Source organism: Daphnia pulicaria, chromosome 7 (assembly GCF_021234035.1).
Source record: "Daphnia pulicaria isolate SC F1-1A chromosome 7, SC_F0-13Bv2, whole genome shotgun sequence".
Taxonomy (NCBI): Eukaryota; Metazoa; Arthropoda; class Branchiopoda; order Diplostraca; family Daphniidae; genus Daphnia; species Daphnia pulicaria.
In genome coordinates, this window is record NC_060919.1 from 2,544,471 (window position 1) to 2,564,465 (window position 19,995).

At 41.9% G+C, this 19,995-nt stretch overlaps 2 protein-coding genes and 1 long non-coding RNA gene across 3 annotated transcripts in view; 2 read left to right on the top strand and 1 right to left on the bottom strand.

Moving 5' to 3' along the window:
• LOC124349621 (LIM homeobox transcription factor 1-alpha-like) overlaps positions 1-19,995 on the bottom strand; it is a 947,038-nt gene that overhangs the window by 645,719 nt on the left and 281,324 nt on the right. The gene's annotated exons all lie outside the window — the stretch shown is intronic.
• On the top strand, positions 1,253-18,000 carry LOC124349430 (flocculation protein FLO11-like). The gene is made up of 12 exons (XM_046800027.1): positions 1,253-1,596; positions 7,831-8,366; positions 9,519-9,714; positions 13,128-13,265; positions 13,577-13,656; positions 15,112-15,319; positions 15,431-15,733; positions 15,823-16,019; positions 16,095-16,425; positions 16,489-16,771; positions 16,842-17,416; positions 17,492-18,000. The coding sequence occupies exons 2-12, from the start codon at positions 7,893-7,895 to the stop codon at positions 17,671-17,673; spliced, it is 2,967 nt and encodes a 988-aa protein (XP_046655983.1). The 5' UTR covers positions 1,253-1,596; positions 7,831-7,892; the 3' UTR covers positions 17,674-18,000.
• On the top strand, positions 18,541-19,068 carry LOC124350235. Its single transcript, XR_006920517.1, has 3 exons — positions 18,541-18,697; positions 18,767-18,802; positions 18,870-19,068. It is a non-coding gene; the product is annotated as an uncharacterized LOC124350235 (long non-coding RNA).

Genomic DNA, 19,995 nt, shown 5'->3' on the forward strand with positions numbered 1-19,995 from the left:
CAACCTAAAGAAGCTATTTCGTCGGTGGTGGTGGTGGTGATGCATTGTTTGCGCGCCTTGGAAAGGGTTGCACGCTCCAACGAACCACTTCTTCTAGTCCCAACAACAACTCCCTTTTTTGTAGGATAGTGGGTCGTTTCCCGCCGTTCGATTCATTCTTTTTTAACTTTAAAGACTCGAGCGCGCGGTCGGTTGACCACAAAATCACCGCCGCCACGACGCAACAGCGGAAAAAAGGTCCCGCGATTTTGTTAGATTTTTTCTTTTTTTTTTTTGTAGAAATTCCCACCTTGCCAAAACGGCACGCACTGACCCGTCCACTAGAAGGAAAAATCAGAAAGAACGAAACCAGGTGGAGTTGATAAAAGCAAAGTGTATTGTGGTTGAAAGGCAATAACGAGACCGGTCGGGGTCGATGTTGATTTGACAGCTCCATATCTTTAAGTTGCGCGTTAGTTTGATCGGTCCAGGTGTATTTGGCGGTAGTACGCACGACTGGATTTTGTTCGGGAAAGATAAATCTTGAAAGAAATGTCTTGGATGGAAGAGTTGTTAAAAGCACACGACAAGTTTTTTCGCTTGAAGAAAAGATGGTATCGAAAGTTGTTTGGTGACCTTTTCGATTTTTTGGGGTGAGTGAATGAATGGATTGTCTTGTGTGTGTCTTTACGGGTGAATGTTTAACATCTGTGGAAAGTAAAGTGGTCTCGTGACGACGGTTCATTTCTAATGATTATCATTCGAGACGTGACATTTTTTCGACTGGATGGTTATACCAGATAAAGAAGTTCGGGATTAAAGCGGTCTTGTCCACACCACCATCTCTCTCTTTCTGCCAAGTGTAGTAAAGTAGAGAATAGAAATGGCAATTATGTCGACATTCTTTTGTTGTTGACGTCGATGGGGAAAAAAAACTCGAAATCCGTCCACGCCTATGTGCTCACACGTTGGGACGTGATTGTTTGTTGGGTTGGCTGATTGGTTTACACAGGCAGGGTCGATCCCCTCCAATGGGCCGTGACTCAATTTGGGTTATTAGGAAGGTTCAGGACTGGCATTCAATTCGAGACGGTACTTTTTTTTCCTACATCATTTTCGGTTTGCGTGTGTATTTGGAATATAAAAAAATTTAGTTGTTGCCGAACCCGGGCTGCCGCCAGGGGCGTCCCGAAAGGAAACCTTACCTGTTGCTGGTGAAGGGGAGAAAGAGAGAACAGTGGGGCGTTGGTAAAAACTAAAGTCTAAAGCGACTGTAAAATTCGACTACCTGGTCAGTTGTTCGCCAAGCACCGTGAAGAGAACAACGTTGTTGTGTTCCACATTTAATCGAAACCACAATACAACAAGAGAGAGAACGTTGTGTAGCAGCCACGCGGAATTTTTTGATTTTTCTTTTTGGTTCTCATTGTTTTAAACTTGATTGACATGGATTTATTTAAAAAAGAAATTTTCAAGTGTTTCGCCATTTGGGTTTGATCTGCATTGTTTTGTGGTTGCCATCGACTTTGCCGAGTGTGGTTGTTGTTTAGTGTGTGTGTGTTTGTGTGACGTCTGCTGTAGGAGGACCGGTTCAAACTTAATTTCAGGTTTTTAAAGGTAAGAAATTATTTATCTTTTTCAAAGAACATCTCACAGAGAGAGTTGAGATTCTTCTTCAAGGTTAACTCGAATCAACTAGATTCCACTCGCTCTCACCTGTCGCAGGCAGAGCCATTGTTTATGTGTTTTGAGTTCGCCCAGAAGGAATGTGAGATTGTCTACCGTAGCAGCAGAGATTTGGTTATTTGTTTTGCTCTTTTATCGGGCAAACCCCAAAGAAGTAGGTCGATTCAAAAGAAAAAAAAGATGCATCGTAAAAAATATTTTTTTAGAGATGTGTTAACCCTGAACTTTCAACAAAAACAGCTGCTCTCTCTTTCTACCTAAATGGTACACACGAGTCACAAATTGTTTTGATGATGACGATCTTATCTCTCGGGCCATGAATAGAAAAAATTTCGGTCTTGTAGGGCATGAAATTTGATGCTTTTTTTTTTCCCTTAAAAATGACTAACGGAATTTCCACATCGTAGACACAAACACTTTTGTTTCAAAAGGGGGTTCTCGTATATAATCGATTAGATGGTGATTTTTGGCGTCCAGGAAGGCCTAGAGAGAAATTCTTTGACGGGTGGCGGCCGAGGGCGTGACTTTGTTGGATTACATGATGGAATAGCTTTTTTTTGTTCTCTCTCCAGATGTTCATTTCTATCATCCGTGTGTACATATATCTTGATAGGTTTGGAGGCAAGAGGCGAGGCTAGTAGGGTCGATTGTTTGAATGAATCAAAAAAGATGAATAATTTTCCCCCCGTTTGGAAATTCCTCAATGCCAAACGACGAAATTATTCTGTTAGTCAATTTGTTTGGTTGTTTTCTGGCAGAAAAATAAGATTGTCTTTTTTAAAAACTAACGAGCGTAGGATTTCATGCATACGTAATGATTCGTTGCACACACGGAGTGATCCTCGTGAAAGTCGATCCTTAAATGGAATTGATACAAACAGCCATTGCGAAACATTTTTCCCGGGCTCGCTTGCTCGAATGACTTCATTGATCATGTCTCTTTGAGTTGTTGCTTCTTTCACGCAAAAGAAGTTGGCCATGGGAACACACGCTCAACAACTTTTGGGGGTCTATCCAACACTCGGTGAAGTACAGAAAAATTGGGAGCGGTTTTTTTTGTTTTATTTTACACGCAGACAAAAATTTCGTGCAAGCTTAACTTTGTGAAGTCTCTCTTCCGCTTATGAAAAACTGATACGTACAGAGACGCTGGCTGCTGGACATTCGTGGGAATCGTGTCCACTTACGGCGCTCCAACATTTATTTTTTGGGGGTATTTTCTCTATACATGAGTGAGAGAGAGAGAAGCTTTTTTCCTTTTGAACGACGTCTCATTAACCTCATTTGCATCGATCATTGTGGGCGTCAGACACAGCTGCTGATGGGCTTTTTCCCTATAACATGACTCGACAGCCTCATAGTCTTTTCGGCATGGAGTCAAGTGAAAAAGTCATTTCTTATTCTCCGGGCGGCCCAGCCCGTTTCCTAACTCGAGGGGGATATCGATTCTTTATTCAATTGATGTAACATTCCCAACGAGGTCAGAGAAAGATGATGATGAGAGTGTTTCTTTCTTCTTCTTGTCGGAGAAAGTCGGATAATTTGTCTTTTTAAAACAAACGCGTGATGGGAAAAAAAAATCCTTTTTCGATTGAGCGTCCCACTAAAAGAAGAAGAAGAATCCTCGGACGTATTGGATACAGGTTGGGTCAGCAGTTCGTGAGCGAACGGGAGATTTGTGTATACGCGAACCAGAGGAAACAAAAGGCTCATAAAACGGGGTGTGCTACAATACCCCCCTCTCCCCACATTGGAATAATACATCCACCTGTATAGTTTACTTTTTTAGACCCTATGCGGATCACCTGAAAAACAAGTTTTTTGTTAGTAAAAAAACCGCAGGCAACAGCAGGAAGGTGACAGTAGACACACACACACATGTGGGAATTGGTCATGACCGGACGTTATAGTTGGTAGACTTTTTTGGGTTAGATCGCCACCCACACCCCACTTTTAACTTACTACTCTACAACTACCGGCTATGGGTCACTACTTGGTGTCCGGTAAGTTAGTAGTAGTACCTAGTATACCTAGGTGTAATATTGATTCATTCGCGTGACCCGTTCTGGTTTTCTTTCCTTTATTTGTACCATTGCCGGTCGCGGGAAACGGGCAAAATAGTGCCTTTAGGTGTATCACACAAAGGATAGTTCACTCCCGAAGGCTCTCGGTCATTCGGATATATCAATGGAGTGGTTCATTGTTTAGTTTTTGTCTTTTTTATTTTATTAGGATGGGTTAGTATTATATTGTTATATAGTTAGTAGTAGCTATATAGCAGTAGCCTTTTTTTCCTAGTGGTCAAAACTTACGGACGTTTCGGGGGGCCGTTTTTCGTGAGTTCCGCTCATTGTTTTTTTTTTTCGTGATAGTGTAACATATCTTATGTTATGGGTTTCTCTCTCTCAGCCCCCCGTATCTCTTTTCCTATCCGCTAACAACTTTAGACCATGGTATCAATTTGTACTTTTCCCGAAAAAAAAAATTCCCTGACGAAAAATAATAAAAGAAATGAACATTTGTCGACTTCCCCGGTGCTTCTAGGAAAAAAATAAAAAATAAATGCTGGACGGAAAAGGTGGGGGGATGAACCCCGGGGTAGTCGAGGGGTTTGTAAAGTGGAAGGAAGTTTAGCTCATTATCAAATATATACACAGTACACAAGAAGAAAAAAGGAAGAATATATATAAGACAAATGGCGTATAGACCTTTTTTGTCGGTGGACGGCTGTGTGCTTTTTTTTAGTGCTGTAAGTATATACGTTGGAGCCAAGAGGAACTAGTGCTGTTTTATAATATATATTTCTGGCGGAAGGGATATGACGTCAACAGCTCAGTTTGGTGTTGTTACACGTCGAGGATATAACGAGAACACTTCCACAAGAAGAAGTTTTCCAACCGTTTCTGTCCTTTTTTGGGACTGGGTGAGAATCGATTAAGGTCGGCGCGAATCGAATCAATTTGAATTGCCATAGAGCGCATTTGGCAAGAGCCTGTCCACAACGCAGCACGTAACAAAGAGAAGATTCTTTTATACCCATCCAAACTCAACTAAAAAAAACCTTGAAAATGACCGAGCTCTTTTTTATTCATGCTCACAGTCACTGTGTGTGTGTGATGTAATTATTATTACAATTCACAGACACTTTTCTTCGGCGAAATAAAGGGGGGTGTTTATTTGTGTGAAATAAATCACCTTAAAAAAAAAAAAAAGATTTAATTTCTCTTTTTTATTAAGTATGAAGAAGAAGACCCCTTGTGTCAGGGCTGCGATGAGTCATGGCGTGAGCGTGCACATCCCAGTTTGACTCTCGTCAAATACTAGACCCTCAAAAATAAGTTCCCAAAGGCCTTTTTTTTTTTTATTCCGAACAAGTCATTTTCACTAATAAAAAAAAAAGAATAAGACGACTCCCGAAAAAAAAATAAGTATTTTCTTTCTTGTGTGTGTGTATAAATATTACCGACATCCGGCGAAGCTAGAGGCCATCTTCTTTTTTCTTATCCCCCCCTTATGTTATTCTCTGATTCGTTTGTACGTGTGTTCTTCTTCTTCTTCTTTTGGCTTGTGTTACAAGGACTTTTATTTCTCTCTTCCTTTTCAAGTATGTGACTTGCATCAGCAAAATGTTGTCTCGAGAGGAAATTAAATATTCAAAGGAGAAGACGAGCTCTGGCCATCGACTGTTTTGTCAAGGACGGCGATTATTTTTCCCCTTTTTTAATGAACTGATTCATCGCCTTGTTAAGATTGCTGGGGAAAATGAATAGCAGTCTCATATACACCATCTTGATTCCAGCTAGACTAGTCGAGGGAATGATGAAGAGAAACTGGTAAAGGTTGTAGAACCCTACCGCTGCTGTTGGGTGTGTGTGGGAAACAAAAGAGGGGCTACTACTTACCTGTAGAGGAGAAGAAGGTGAAAGGTCATCGGCCCTATAAAAAGGAATAAGATGGCGCTTTCAACCTTTTGCTGCTGCTGCTGGGGGGTGGGTGGGTGATGTATAAAATAAAAAGGTGCAGAGGCCAACCGCGGCACCTGTCTCTTATATAGACGGGCGAGATATACACATCGCCGGGCTAGAATAGATATATAGGGCCCTTTTGTGTCTGGGCGGGGATCGTCGGTGGTTTTTCTTTTGATCATTTTCTTCTTTTTTTTTAAAGATTTTTTTTCTTTTGGCTTTTAACACAAAATGTCTTGAAATGAATAATGAAGATGTTTCCAACTTATTGAATTTTTATTTCGATTTTTTTTTACCCGGGAAATTTGAAATTCCTGAAATGTTGGACTGTAATAAATGCTAAAGCGAACAGGAAATGAACTGTTGATGATGATTAGCCCACATTTGGTGATTTTTGGGTTGTTTTCTTATCTTTTTTTACGATGGGCCGTCCAAACGGAGGAGAAAGCGCGGCGACTATCGTGACTATTCACGAAAAGAGCACGAAAAATGTGTCTGAACATCATTTGCGATTCCACGCAATAACAAAATCCCCATTGTCATCAGTTGTTTGTTTCCCGATGAAATTTCACATTTCTTCAAGTCGAAAAAAACAAACAAAGTTTTTTAAAAATGGCCGCTTTTAGCCATCACATTTTCGCCCGCGCTCTAAATCATTTTTCCATAGAAAATTGGGGCCGAGCCCTTTTTTTTTTTCAACACCTAAATTCCTCAGTGTGTTAGTGGGGGTATTTCTTAGCTTTTAGCTTCAAAAAAAGGCCCTCTCGCGCTGTACATTCCAAAAGTGAATTCGTATCTTTCACGGTCCTTTGAGATGTTTAAAAAAAAAGAAATGGGGCGGACAGACATTTATTTGATTCTTGAGAAACAGGCACCGGCGGCGGCATCCTCTTGCCAAAAAACCTTAAGTCTATCCTCATTTGAGAAAGAAAAAAAAGCATATTCTCCGCGTATAGCGAAAGTAACATTAGCTAGAAAAAAGACAAATGGGAGATATGACCTTATGCGCTTCAGCATCTTTCTTTTAAAAGTTGTGCAAGAGGAATTTCCCCGGCCAAAGTTTTCCTTGTTCCAGTATAATAATCATTTTCTTAAAAGAGAGGCAAATGGGCAGGATAGAGATCGGTCACTTTCGGGATTCGGTTTTATTGTTATATGCGTCTCTATTTGGGACTTCTCCTGAATATGGATGAACGCAGCAGAGGCTATCAAATACGGTGGCGGCCAACATCACGGAGGCTGGAGGCCAGTTTTTTCTTCTTCTTCTTCTTTTTGATTTTGAATAAATCAAGAGAATTTTTTTGACCTTCGAGTTGAGATGAGCGCGCGTGCGGGAGTCGGCCCCGTTTGGTAAAAAAAATTAAAAAAAATAAAAAATAAATTCCTGACGGTCGAATTTTTTCTATCGGACCTCGGCTGTCGATCTAAATTGGAATTGTTGAATCCTTGGCTCGTTTTTTATTTTCTAGAAAACATTTTTGTACTTTTTTTTGTTTTACCTTGTGAGGACGTCAAATAAATAGCCGCTGTCCGCGTGACCGCGTGACGTACATCAGTTGGAAAAAGAAATATAAATTTCATTGAAATTCCTACTTCGTTCGAATTGTTTTTTGGGGGAAAAGAAAATGGCGCGCAGTTGACACAGGTGGTGTTGCTCGTTAAAAAAAAAAGGTAGCTGAACGACGGGAAGTTGTTAACTTATTGATAATGATGTAATCTCTCCTCCTCCCCATCTGGCGGGAAAGATAAACGAAATTTCGCCCCGCAGGAAGAGTGAAAATGTGTCGTCGTTTTCTAAAATATTTTAACAACTAGAAGGAAATGGCGAAAGAGCAGACGGTATAGTGCTGCTGCTGCTGCAGCGCATATTATTCTGATTGTGGAATAATCTCTTTACCATTTTCTAAATGAACAACTTTCACTCGTTGGCCGCCATTATTCAATTTTGGGTTGTGTACAGCAGCTCCTTCCAATTTCTTCAAAAAATAAAAATAAGATGATGAGACCCCGAAAGGGCGGTAACGGTTTTCTCGGTGGCGTCGGTTATTGCGGTTGCCATTTTTTTCTCTTCCCCCCAACGTGTAACGTGAATTTAAAAAAAAAAGTGGGAGCGGCTTTTGATTTCTTAAAGAGTAGTACACGGCAGGTCACGACAGTTCAATGCTAACTCGATATCTACTTTTGTGTGTGTGTTGTGCAGGTTCTCATTGGAGGCGGGAGCTTGTGAAAAAAAAAAAGTAAAAAGAAGAAAAGAAGTTAAAGATGAGCGTGATTTCTTCCCGCGACCCGGGAATGACGGCAATGTCGACGACGTCAGCGACGTTGACCCGACCGGGTTCAAGATCATCTGAATTACGACCCATTTTCCTGTTGGAACGCTGTTTAGCCATCCGTTTCGAGCGGATGGCTCAGTCGACGACGACAGCAGCAGCAGCGACAACAACAACAACAACATCATCATCATCCAGCAAGAAATCGGAATCTCGTCCTGGGTCGAGTCTCAGCCAATTGTCCAATTGGTTCAACTTCCACCAGCCATCGAGGGGGCAGCACAACAACGGTGGCACTCTGCTGCCTACAACTGCACCGGAATCTTGCGCTTCCTCCGACCGTACCATCCGCCAGCAACAATCCGTCAAGGAGCCAACAACAACAACAACAACAACAACAGCCCTGGTCAAGGATTCCTCGGCTCCAGCCGGTTGGGTTTACGACGGCGGATTTGTTCTTTATCAGGTGAGTTATTCTCCCATTTTTGGGGCGTTTTCTAAAGGTACGATCTAGCCATCACATCATGAAAAAACATGAGCTGAAATTTTATAGATGACGAAATCGTGCGGGACATAATATTCGTACGGACAGAAGAAGGCCATCGTTTTTTTTATTTTATCGGAGGAATTGGTAAAAAGTTTTAAAAAAAAATGTTGGTTATCCGCTATATACCATTTCCTAATAAGGCACACACAACTACTCTGGAAAGAGAGAGATGGTCTAGAATAAAAACAATAGTTTACATTTGATAATATTATTATTCGAAAGTTTTTATATATTTTTCTAACCAAAAGCCGCCACAAATTCTTCACTGCCACTCCTAGACGAAAAAACGAACGAAATCCTGGAATGCCAAAGGAAAACAAAAAAGAAGAGCGATAGTCAAATGAGTATAGACATTGAGAAAAACCCGCCAGGTTTTTTTGGTCAACGACGATAACCCGTTCTGATGTCGCAACTCCCGCCGGGGCGCCAGACCAAACAAGTCTTAACTGCAACCCATGTTCTTTTTCGTTTGGAAAAAGTTCTTTCGACCTGTCGACAATGATTTAAGTCTGGGGGGACACACAACAAGAAAAAACAAAAATGCCAAATCAAATAAAATAAAAACATAAGCGAAATTTTTTATTTTATATCGGTCGTCAAACTTGACCTTTTCTTTTTATTTCAAAAAAGAAATTGAACAACTTTCTTCATTGAAACGGCGGGTTCGCTTTCGTTTGCTCACCTCAAATTGTCTGTGTGGATATCGGACAGCTCAGAGAGAGATACGATATAAAAATGCCGTCCGTGTTCTTGGGTGTGGTCGTGTGTGTTATGTTTAGGGGCGCGGTTACACACACTTTTTTGTTTTCAGACTTTCTAGACAAAAGGCCAACAGAAAATAAAACAGTAAAAATAAAAGACCATTTTGCAATAGGACAGAGCCCGCAACAACAACAACAACATTGGTTGGTTATTTACATTTCCCGTTTGTATCTAATATCCCCTGCGAGGACGCAAGAAATGAAAGTGTTGGGGGGAAAAAACTTGTCATGTCAAAAGATGGATATGCCCGTGATGTGATAATAATAATAATAATGTATTCTCTCTCTCCCCTTTTTTTTGTTCGATTAGAATTTCCAAGAAGCCAATGGCTATTGCTACTGGAACGGTGCCCTGCTGGAAGCGGTGACTTCGCTGAAATTCGTCGGTCACGTGACACCGTCGACCATTCTCGTCACTGGCGAAGAATCCTGTCTGGAAACGGTCAGATCGGCTTGGGCACGCAAAGTTCTAAGGGCCCCGTCCGCCTACGTGATCGTCCTCGTCGGTAAATATCTTCTTTTTCCTATAAATATTCTCTAGACTTTATAGACAGATTTTCGTGATTGTATTTTAAGTAGACGCAAACGACGACGTATTAACCACAGCCAGAGTGTCCTTCAGGGGGGTCTTATGTCTATGCATTTTATATAGAGATGAATCCGGTTTCTTATACGTCTATACTTTCTATACTATACCTGGTTATCTTTATACATGTGGACATTTAGAAGTTGTCATCGCCCGCCTCCCCTCGGGGCGAATAAGCGCTCTTGCGAAAATTCACGTGAAAAACCCGCGACGGACATTATTTGCTAATCTCGGTCAATATAAAAATGTCCGGTTCTTCTCTTTTTTGAAAGGAAATGAAAGTGCTGAATCCCCCCCCCCCCCCCCCGCAAATATAGTTAAAAGCCAAACCAGTATATTTCTTTTTTTTAAGGTTGAAAATGAGAATCGTTTATTCTTATAATTCGTGAAAAGAAGAAAAACTCTGAGCGTAGGTGGAAACAATGGGTGCATCAGTTGCGGTCAATGGTACACTGCCGAGCTTTTTTTTTAGTTTTTTCGGGACTCTTATTTCCATCATTTAAAGTAAAACGGAGGTATAATAACAATGACGAGAGGAGGAGGAGGAGGGGGGGAAGTATATAAGGCAGTTTGTGTCATCATAAGTTGAAATGGGAAAAGGTGGAAAGGAAAGTTTGTCCGGCGCGGATGTTTGAGCTTCTTCATCGTTTTATCGAGGACCGGCGTTCGTGAAATGACGACGATTTTTTGGGCTTTTTTTTTATTTTCTAAACCCAACAAAAGTCTGTACATTCCATTCAGCGACGAAATGACTTAAAAGAAAAAAAAAAAAAAGTCTCAAAAGTATTTTATTTTTCCGACAGAGAGAAATCGCGGACAAACTTTCTACTTGCACCAAGTCAAATTGTTAAATTTTCCTAGTGCCGTTTGTTTGGCGCAGGCCAACAACGACGTTTCTGAACGACAATTTTCAAACAAACAAAACTATGAAGGGGGGGGGGGGGTTCAATCGGGAGAGAGGATGATCATTAAGACATCAAAAGATGACGGTTCTCTCTCTCTACGAATAATATTATTATCTTTTTGTTTCCTCCTCGATTCATAATTGATACATAACGGAGCTCGGCGGGAGTCCCGGCCGATTCAAAACATTATTTAAAAAAAAAAATTAAATGAAAAAAAATCAACACAAAAGAAACTAGAAACAAATAAATTGAAAAAGATGGGGTCGTTCGCCTCGGTGGCAATCAGGTGAGAGGGGCCAAAAAGCCATTAGTGGCCAGAAAAGAAAAATAAAATGTTTAATTCTAATAGCCCCCCCCCCCGGTTGATTGAAACGTCAATGACATAATAGGGAGAGGACCTCTCTCTACAGGGGAGGGTGAAAAGATCAAACAGGTCTTTCATATTATCCATCCGAAAGTAGGGGTTTCCTTTTAGAAATGAAAAAAGTTGAAATAACATTTTTTGGTGGGTGTTTCTAAACAACAACCGCACGGCAATGCTGATCCTTTTGAACGCGCGCGTTCGGGTTCAAAGACTCAACAAAAATTGAGATGTGACACGAGAGAAAGTTCTTTCTGATTCTTCACCGTACATATCCGTAAGACACGGAACGCGTCGTGAGTGCGTTCGTGAGTCATACTCTATACTCAGCTGGGGGCATGGAACTATACACCTGGATTATTTTTACCTGGGCGTATAGTATCGAACCGTTGCGTTCATTTTTCGCCAGTTTCTTTTCATTCATTTTCGTGCTGCACCAACCTGTGCTTAGTATGTACAGCTCAGTTGTTTCGGCTGGTTGTTGTTGGAGAAGGGGACCCGCAGTGGGACACGGGCCGTGCGGTCGTGTGCTACCTCGATATGTGGGTCTAGCGCGTGAGAAAGGGCCGATGGCTGTGTGATGTGATGGGCAGGAGGACACGGCAGTTTGACCCATCTAGTATATAGAGACTCATTCCAATTCCCATCCGACAAGCTGAGCAGAATAGTCTTCTTCTTCTTTTATTTTTCAAACGAATGAAATTTCCCGCGCTTCCATTTTGTTTTCCTCATTGAATCATAACAAGAATGTGCGGCTAAGACAAACCAAAGAGAAAGGAGGAAGAACGAAAAGAAAGAATGTTTCAATAGAAAGATGATGATGATGATGATGATGATGGAAAGAATAGAGCGTGACGAAAGAGACCCGAAGAAGGGCCGTCTCGGCGTGCATATCGTAAACGCGGGAGTGGGTAACGAAGGACGACAAATAAAAAACAAAAGAGGGGCTCTCGCTCAGCAATGAGCCGAGACGAAGAGTTGCGGGGGCCTTGTTTTTCATCAAAGTGATTTGATCGCATGTAAATAAGGAGGTCCCTGGGACTGGGATTTTTGTGAGCAGGTCGAATGACGACACCATGCGGCACCGACTGGCGGCGGCGGCCGGCGATACCGTACACACAACATTAATTGCATGTGACGTCGAAACGACACAACAATACGACAAAAACCAGCACGAAAAAAAAATAAAAAAAATAATTTCTTTTTTCTTTTTTCTTTCGGCCGGAAATGAACGGTCTGTTCTTTCTATCGGGAAGAATAAAAAAATAGGAGAAACCCATAACGTTTTTCGTCCCATCTGTCGGGACCGTGTTGTTGTCTGTCTATTGTTGCATTGTGTTTTGTTATTGTTTGATTGTTTCTCTGGCGGCCATCTCTATCACAAGCCAAAAAAAGAATACACGCCGGCAATGGAAATGTGTAAGCCAACAAGCATAGTACCAACACACTCGACTCACGTCCAGTTTTGGGGGGAAATAATATAAACGCGTGACCTCGGCTCACTTTGCTTATAATACGGCCAGGGGGAAATTTTTAAAAAAATAAAAAAAAGGATGGGGATGTGTGTGTATACTGCGCTATTTTCGATTCCTATCACGAAGATGCACGTGTGTGACAGGTGAATCCGGAAAAGAAAGTCTTGGGGGAAATTTTTTTTTTTTTTTACAATTGATTCCCGCGTGAGAATTTGATTTTTTCGGTTGTTGTTGTTGTTGTTGTTGGAGTTGTTGGAGTTCTAACTCTTTTTTAAAGGAAAAAAAATGATTTGCTATTGCTTTAATTCGCCCGGCGGCTGTAGACATGAAATTAGATTCGTGAATCCTTGACGTCGTTCGTTGGTTCGTTCACTACAAGATGTAGTGCGGTATTCATTTGAAAAAAAGAATAAGCCTTTTGATTGATGTCCGAACGCGGGTTTTTTTTTGTTTTTTCTTTTGTTCTTTGGCGCTGCAATATGCAATTCGTGAAAAATAATAAGGCCGCCGTGCGTCGCCATTTTTCCGGGTTAGTTTCCAATTAAATTAAAATTCGTGTTTTTTTCCTTTTTTTTTTGTGTGTTGATTCCAGGCGATGTGGACGGATGTGCGGTTCAGCCCATCAGCCAAAGTCAGTTCACTCCGCTGCCGGAGGCGCTCTGCTGGGTCATTTGGGAGCTGAATCTGGCCGAACGCTCGACCGCCCTGGACGATGTGACCGCAGCTCTGGGTAAGAATAACTTTGACGCAACATTAACTCGATCGCCATATCCGGATATATATATTGACACACGCGTATGAAAAATAAAAAAAAAACTCTAAAATAAAATAAAATAAAATGAAATGAAATAAAAAGCGCAACAAGTAATTGCGGTTTTTCGCGCTGGGGCGCTAAATAATTTTATTGGAAAATATTCACGTTCTTCTAGAGGTCGTTCGTTCCGTCGACAATTTCTTATTCGAATAATAATTTTAAAAAAAGTCTGCGGTATTGATTTGTTTGATTCTTATTTTTGTGATTTTTGTGTGTGTGTGTTCCAGGTAACGCCTTCCCGGATTTGGTGCCGCCAAGCAACAAAGTCGTTTACGACACTCTCGGGAAATTGATCCGGGATCGAAAGGTACCCATGCAGTTCTATGTGCACATTTATCACGCGCTTATTTTTTTCTTTTTTTCTTAAATTTTAATTGGAACTTTGTTTCTCAATTTCGGGAGGGGAGAAATGTCACTTGACATTGAGGGCCGTAGAGGGAAAAAACAAAAAAACGGAACCTGCGGGCGCATTCGTTGCGCTGTCAGAACCCCCGAATTTTTTATTTTCAAACATTAAACAGATAATTAATTCCGAGATTTATTTATTCCACAATACGCTCTGCCTCTCTCTCTCTCCCGCCGTGTTTCGGCATCGTTTATAGCCAAGCGGCGAAGAAAACAAACCGTGCCCAATCGCCAACCCAGCAGAGAGAGTGCCCGTCATTAAAACCCCCCCAACATCTACTTAAACCAGTTTCTTTAAAAAAAAAAAAATTATCTCGTGCGGGATTACATGTAGACTGACGTTCACTTTCCTCAACGAAAGTTCAACTCGGACACGAACTTAGAAATCGCCTCTTTTGTACCGTACCACTGGTACGTACGGTAGAGATTGTGTACAACAATTCCCCCCCGCATTGTTTGCTCACTCACGATTGTACGTGATCGCTTTTCTTGAACGAGATAAGATACAAGACGTGAGAAGGTGTCAGTGACCTGTGCAGACTCTTCCGTCTCTCTTTCGGGAGTCGGGAGTTGGGGGAGATACGTCACATTTGATACAGTTGGAATTGGGAGGGGGGATGATTCATATTTTATTCCCTAGCTATTTTTTTTTTAAAAAGAAATAGCGTCCGTCACGCCGTAGCGCCACTTCCGTCGTCTCTTTTCTCCTGTCCAAATCCCGCACCTTCATCATCACATTTTTTTGGGGCTGTCTGGGCCCTGCGCTGCGCTGAACGCTAGGCGTTAAAGAAAAAACAGGAGACGGGATTTACGGCTGCGTGACAGTTGATGATGAAGGGAAGCCAAACTCGACTGGCCACCGGCAGAGCACAAACTTATATATTGTGAGTGCTGGGGCCGTGATGATGAAAACGAATTACAACGTGAAAAATCCATCCATCAAAACTCGAATTTGATTGCGGGAGAGACAACAGTCAAACGAGTTTTCTCCTTATATACTCCTGCTTGTTGTTTTCTCCCGATGATTTAAAATTTTTTTGGTGGGTTATACATTCAGAAAAAAATTAAATTTTTTAAAAAAGATAAATACAGCCCAACCAAAAAGGTGTTGTGTTATGTTGTTTGCGGCTCCTATAAATATGATTTTCGAGATCCCCCCGTCGGCTCCCGACATCACAGAGAATCTTTTTTTCTTTCTCTTCATTCAAGGTGATGGTGGCCAAGGTTTTTCCCGCTTATGGGCAGCAGCAGATGATTCATTTGTTGTTTTTTTTCACGAAAAAATTCAATCATCCTAGTAATACGTGTGAAATTTCTGTTTTGTTTTGTTGTTTTTTGCGATGCGTGTTTTTTCCAGATCTTTTACAACGGCAAGGGGTACGGTGTGGTAACGCCGGACACTTACCGCAAGACTTCCGTCGTCGAGAACGCCGAAAAGGGCCAACTGCTCCTCATGAGCGACCAAGAGGCTTTAACGCGAGCCCACGGCGCCGTTGAGAGTTTCCCGCAGGGTAACGTGGTCCACAAGGCCATTCAGACCAACTTGGTCGACGTCATCTGTCGAGGTATTCACAATTTTCTTGTTTTTCTTTTCTTTTTTTGAAATGCGCGCGCAGACGGGGAGAAATTTCTATTCACGTAATACGACATATTTTGTCCCTCCTTATTTCACACAGGTAATGGCACCGATAAGATCCTGTACGGAAGGACGGCCGACGAGTTGCTGGTGCCCAACAGGCCCCGCCTGCAGCGACAGAGGTCATTAAAAATGTTCCACGGCGTCGGAACTAATAAGAGGCTGTCGTGGTCTGAGTACAGACTCAGCGGAATCACCGGCGGCGGATCGCTCAAACTGTCGCAGGCCAAAGCCAAGAAGCTGATGGACGAATGCGCCATGAGTCACGTAAGTGACTGGGATGAGGCCACCACCGTCATGTCCAGTGACGAGACCAATAACACGCCCATTAAAACACACAAAGGTCAGTTTTACCAGCAAATGTCCAACATTTTCAAGATTTCAAAAATTCAAGAAATTGAATAAAAATTTGAAATTTTGGGGTTTTAACAGAAAAGACGTCGCTTTTGAGCCGACTTTTCCGCAGGAGAAGTCCGTCCAAAAAGCGGACGACTATGAGCACATTTAACGCTCAATTCCCTCCGCCGGAATGGCTGGAAACTGGCAACGGTAAAATCCTCCATTCGCACTCGGTGGCTGTCCAGACCCAAGCGGCCGATATCGCAGCCTCAGCCGAAGAGGCCGTCGAGGTATTATCTACTATAAGCTCATTTGAATTAATTTGAATTCAAAATAAAATTTTGATAATTTGATGACATTTATAGGCGCAAAAATATCCAGCGCTGAATAGCAGCGCCAGGTCGGAATGTTCGACGTCGCTTTCGTTCTCTTCGCCGACGCCGACGCGTCGGTCGATGCAGAGGCGAGTGACCTTGTCGCAACCTCCTTCGGTGCGTTCGGAATCGTGCAGCCCGTTCCGCCATCACCACCACCAACTCCATCCGACCATCCACGCCAAACTCAGCTCCGACGAGACGGGCAGAGTCAACGGCCACACTCGTGGCTCGCCGGCCACGTCCATTTCTTCAGGTCTGGGACGCTCCTTCTCGCCGGCGTCGGCTCATTCGTATCAACGACCTTTGGGTTCAATCTTACGTCAGTATTTGCAAATTTTTTAAATTTTTCAGCGACGATTTATTTAATTTTTGGATTCAACAGGGAACCAAAGTCCGCCATCGCCGACGCAGAGCACCGACTCACTTTATTCGTCGTCGGTCGGGCCCAGCGCCAGCGCCACTTGCCGTTCACCAGTGCCCAGTTTGGCCTCTAAAACGACCACTTTCAGCCATGATAGGCCGTTTGAGCGGTCTATTCCCGCCAGAGCTTCGTACGGAGGCACGATGGGCCGGTCCAGGGCCACGCCAATCAATGTCGAACCACAACCCAGGATGACTGAATACCAACCGTTTCAACGGCTGTCCGCTCGCAGCGTTTCTCTCAGGTGAGTTTCACTAATTGAAGAATTCAAACTAAATTTAATTTCCATTCTATCTACTATGTCATGTACACAGGCAACCAAACAGGGTCCAGGCATCGCCGATGAACAGCCCAACTCTTTTGGGCTCCAGCGTTCCACGACCCTACGTTCCAGGTCGGATCGGACTGGCCGAACAAAAGAGCTTGATCCTCCAGCAGAGGGCCACCATTCGCGACCAGTTTTTCCAGACTCCGTTGACGGCTCCGCCGTTGATTTCGTCCATGATGAGCAACAGCAACATCAAGTCGAAGCTGTCTCTGCCCAGGACGGACGAGCTGAGCGGCAGCAGCAGCTTCACGGCGGAGAAGCCGTCGCCGGCCCAGTCGACCGTCAGCAGTAGCGCCAGCAAAAAGTACTACGAAACCGATTTGGATTTGACGATCAAAGTGCCCAAGAAATCTGCTGGCGAGTCTTTCCATCAAGAAACGAGAAAGAATCTGGCGTCCAGTGAAACTGGCGGACCGACCACGGCCAGTCGGGTCATCAACATTTCCGTTGTCAAGAGCGAAAGTCTGAATTACGTCTCGCAGAACAACGAGACCAATACAGGCCATTTGACTAACAAAGAGAACACGGAGGACATCAAAATGGATAGGCCAAACTTTACCAGTAATTAAGACCCATCAATTCAATTTGAATAAAGTGATTGAAATTTAATTAATTTTTTGTCATTTGTTATTGCAGAGAAATCGAGTGAAGATAATTTTCGGACTTTCCCCAGTTTAACGGAGCTCAACATCAACTTTAAATCCATCACGGGTCAAAAGATTCTCCAGGGCCTCAATTCGAATAGCACCGACACTTTGGTCGAATTGTCTATGCGCGATGGCCCGGATGTCGGCAAATCCGATTTAAGCTATGTTTAAAAATTTAACAAGTGTGTGTGTGTGTGTGTGTTCAGGCCAGCAAAATTCAGCCACTCTATCAGCTCTATCATCACCTTCGTATACAAACAAAATCGGTTTTCCCATTATTATTATTATTCAATCTTTTTTTTATACACCTTGTGAATCCACGTAAACTTTTTTTGTGCTGTCTCATATAATGCCTTTAATCCAAATTTGTATAATCGTAGAACGTGTTTCTACATAGATTTTTAGGGACCTTTTTTCCCCCCCTGGTCTAATCTTATTTACTGGTGTATTGAATTTTCAGCTTGGATTTAACAAAAATACAGTTACGATCCGCTTGTACGACTCGGATGTTTTTAATTCTTTTGAATTTTTAAATTATAATTGGCCTTATTATAAATGCGTCACTGAGAAGTGTCTGAAAGATATATTCAAATTGTAGTTTACTAAAGCTACTGACAGAAACCAAATGTCTCTGATAGTTGAAAAACATACAACAGACAAACAGTCATCCCTTTCATACGTAATCTTTGATCTTTTGACATTTTTCAAAGTCGTGACAACAATTCACGAGTGAACACTAGCGTCGCGCTTATGAAAACTGATTCAAACATTTATTTCCGATTTTCAAATGAGCCTGTAAGTACCTCTGAGTAATCATCTGACTTGAAAAAGAATTTATATTAAGAATTTCACTTTTACTCTATAACACTTAACAGTCGAGCGCGGATGATGCTGTATGGCACGCCGAAAGAGTCACAAACAAAATGTTTGAATTTAAAAAAAGTTTCGCCACTACGCCATCTAGCGGTCAAATATAGAACTGCATGCAAAATTCCCTTTTCTTGCCCCAAAACGCGAAATTTTCTTTGTTTATTCGTCAGAGGCCTTTTCCTGATACCCAGCTTTCTTGGGGAATTTCCCAAGAAAAAGCCTAAGCTGTGCGGAGTGTTGTGGACGCTGGACTTTTGACTAAACTTGTCGACTGCTTCCAAGTTCAGTGTTGTGTATTTGCGGGCACACCAGGAAACGTATTCAAGTAAGTACTGTCTATTTGATGTAATGTAAAACACACTCAAGCTTTTTTTACAAAAATTTAATCTTTCAGAATTTGGGAAACCAGAGCATGGTCAGTCGAGATCTGGTATGTGATGGACTTCACTATCACAGCAACCGCTTTTAATGTTAATTATATTTTTATGATATTACAGATGAAGCAATAAAAGGCCAATCAACTATCATGGTTACTGTAGCTGGAATAGTGAGATATGAAAAAAAAGCCTGCACAGCCATTTCGTCAAGATTTCCTCATAACAGCACAAGAGAGTAAATGGAAAGTTGTTTGTGATTGCCTTCGCTTCCAGAAAGTTCTTTCCTAAATACTTACAATACAGTAATATTTTGTCTAAACATTTATGTTTTGTTATTTATTTGAGATAGCATGTACTAGTAAATTATCATGGATTCACGAAAGGTTTGCCGATAAAAATATGGGAAAATTATGGTTGAATTTAGGTCTCAAGTTGTTGAGGAAGAAAATAGAAAGGCACCTGTTGAATTCGACCGGAGGACCAACCCTGCAAATAGGAACGTAAACAAAAAGTTAACTCGAGTGTTTTTTAAATTAAGAGTTGCAAAAACATAATATTACCACAGTTAGAAGGGATCCGTTTTCAAAATCAGGTTTAAATTGAATCGTAGTTGCCACTTCATCAAGTTCTCCTTTCATCACGCCACTGAAATAAAAGTAAGTGTTGAAATACGAATAATGTTTTTGTAAGTAATTATTAATACCATGGAAACAAACTCAAAGTTGGTGAATATAAGGTGCGGAATAGGGCCACATAATCTGTAGTTCGAAAAATGACAACCAATCTTTCTCCTCGGGAATCCCACACAAGATCTTGTACCAGACCACCAAATCTGCATTGAAGCTATCGGTAGTGTGAATGCTAAGTTGTATTAGTATATAAAGCCATACCTCTAAGTTTCTTCTGTTAAAGACTGAGTTTCTGTGAAGTCAGCTACCACAGTCGAGGCTTTTGTTGAGGAGCTCTGAAAGAATAACATTTGGAATGACATATAATATTAACATAACAGTTCAGTAGTTCCTACCTTACCCACACAATCAAGTATGAGGTGGACGGAATCTGCAAAAATTGCTTTCGTTCCACACGGGCTCCATGCCGCTGCCTGAATATGACCGTCCATCACATACCAGATCTCGACTGACCATGCTCTGGTTTCCCAAATTCTGAAAGATTAAATTTTTGTAAAAAAAGCTTGAGTGTGTTTTACATTACATCAAATAGACAGTACTTACTTGAATACGTTTCC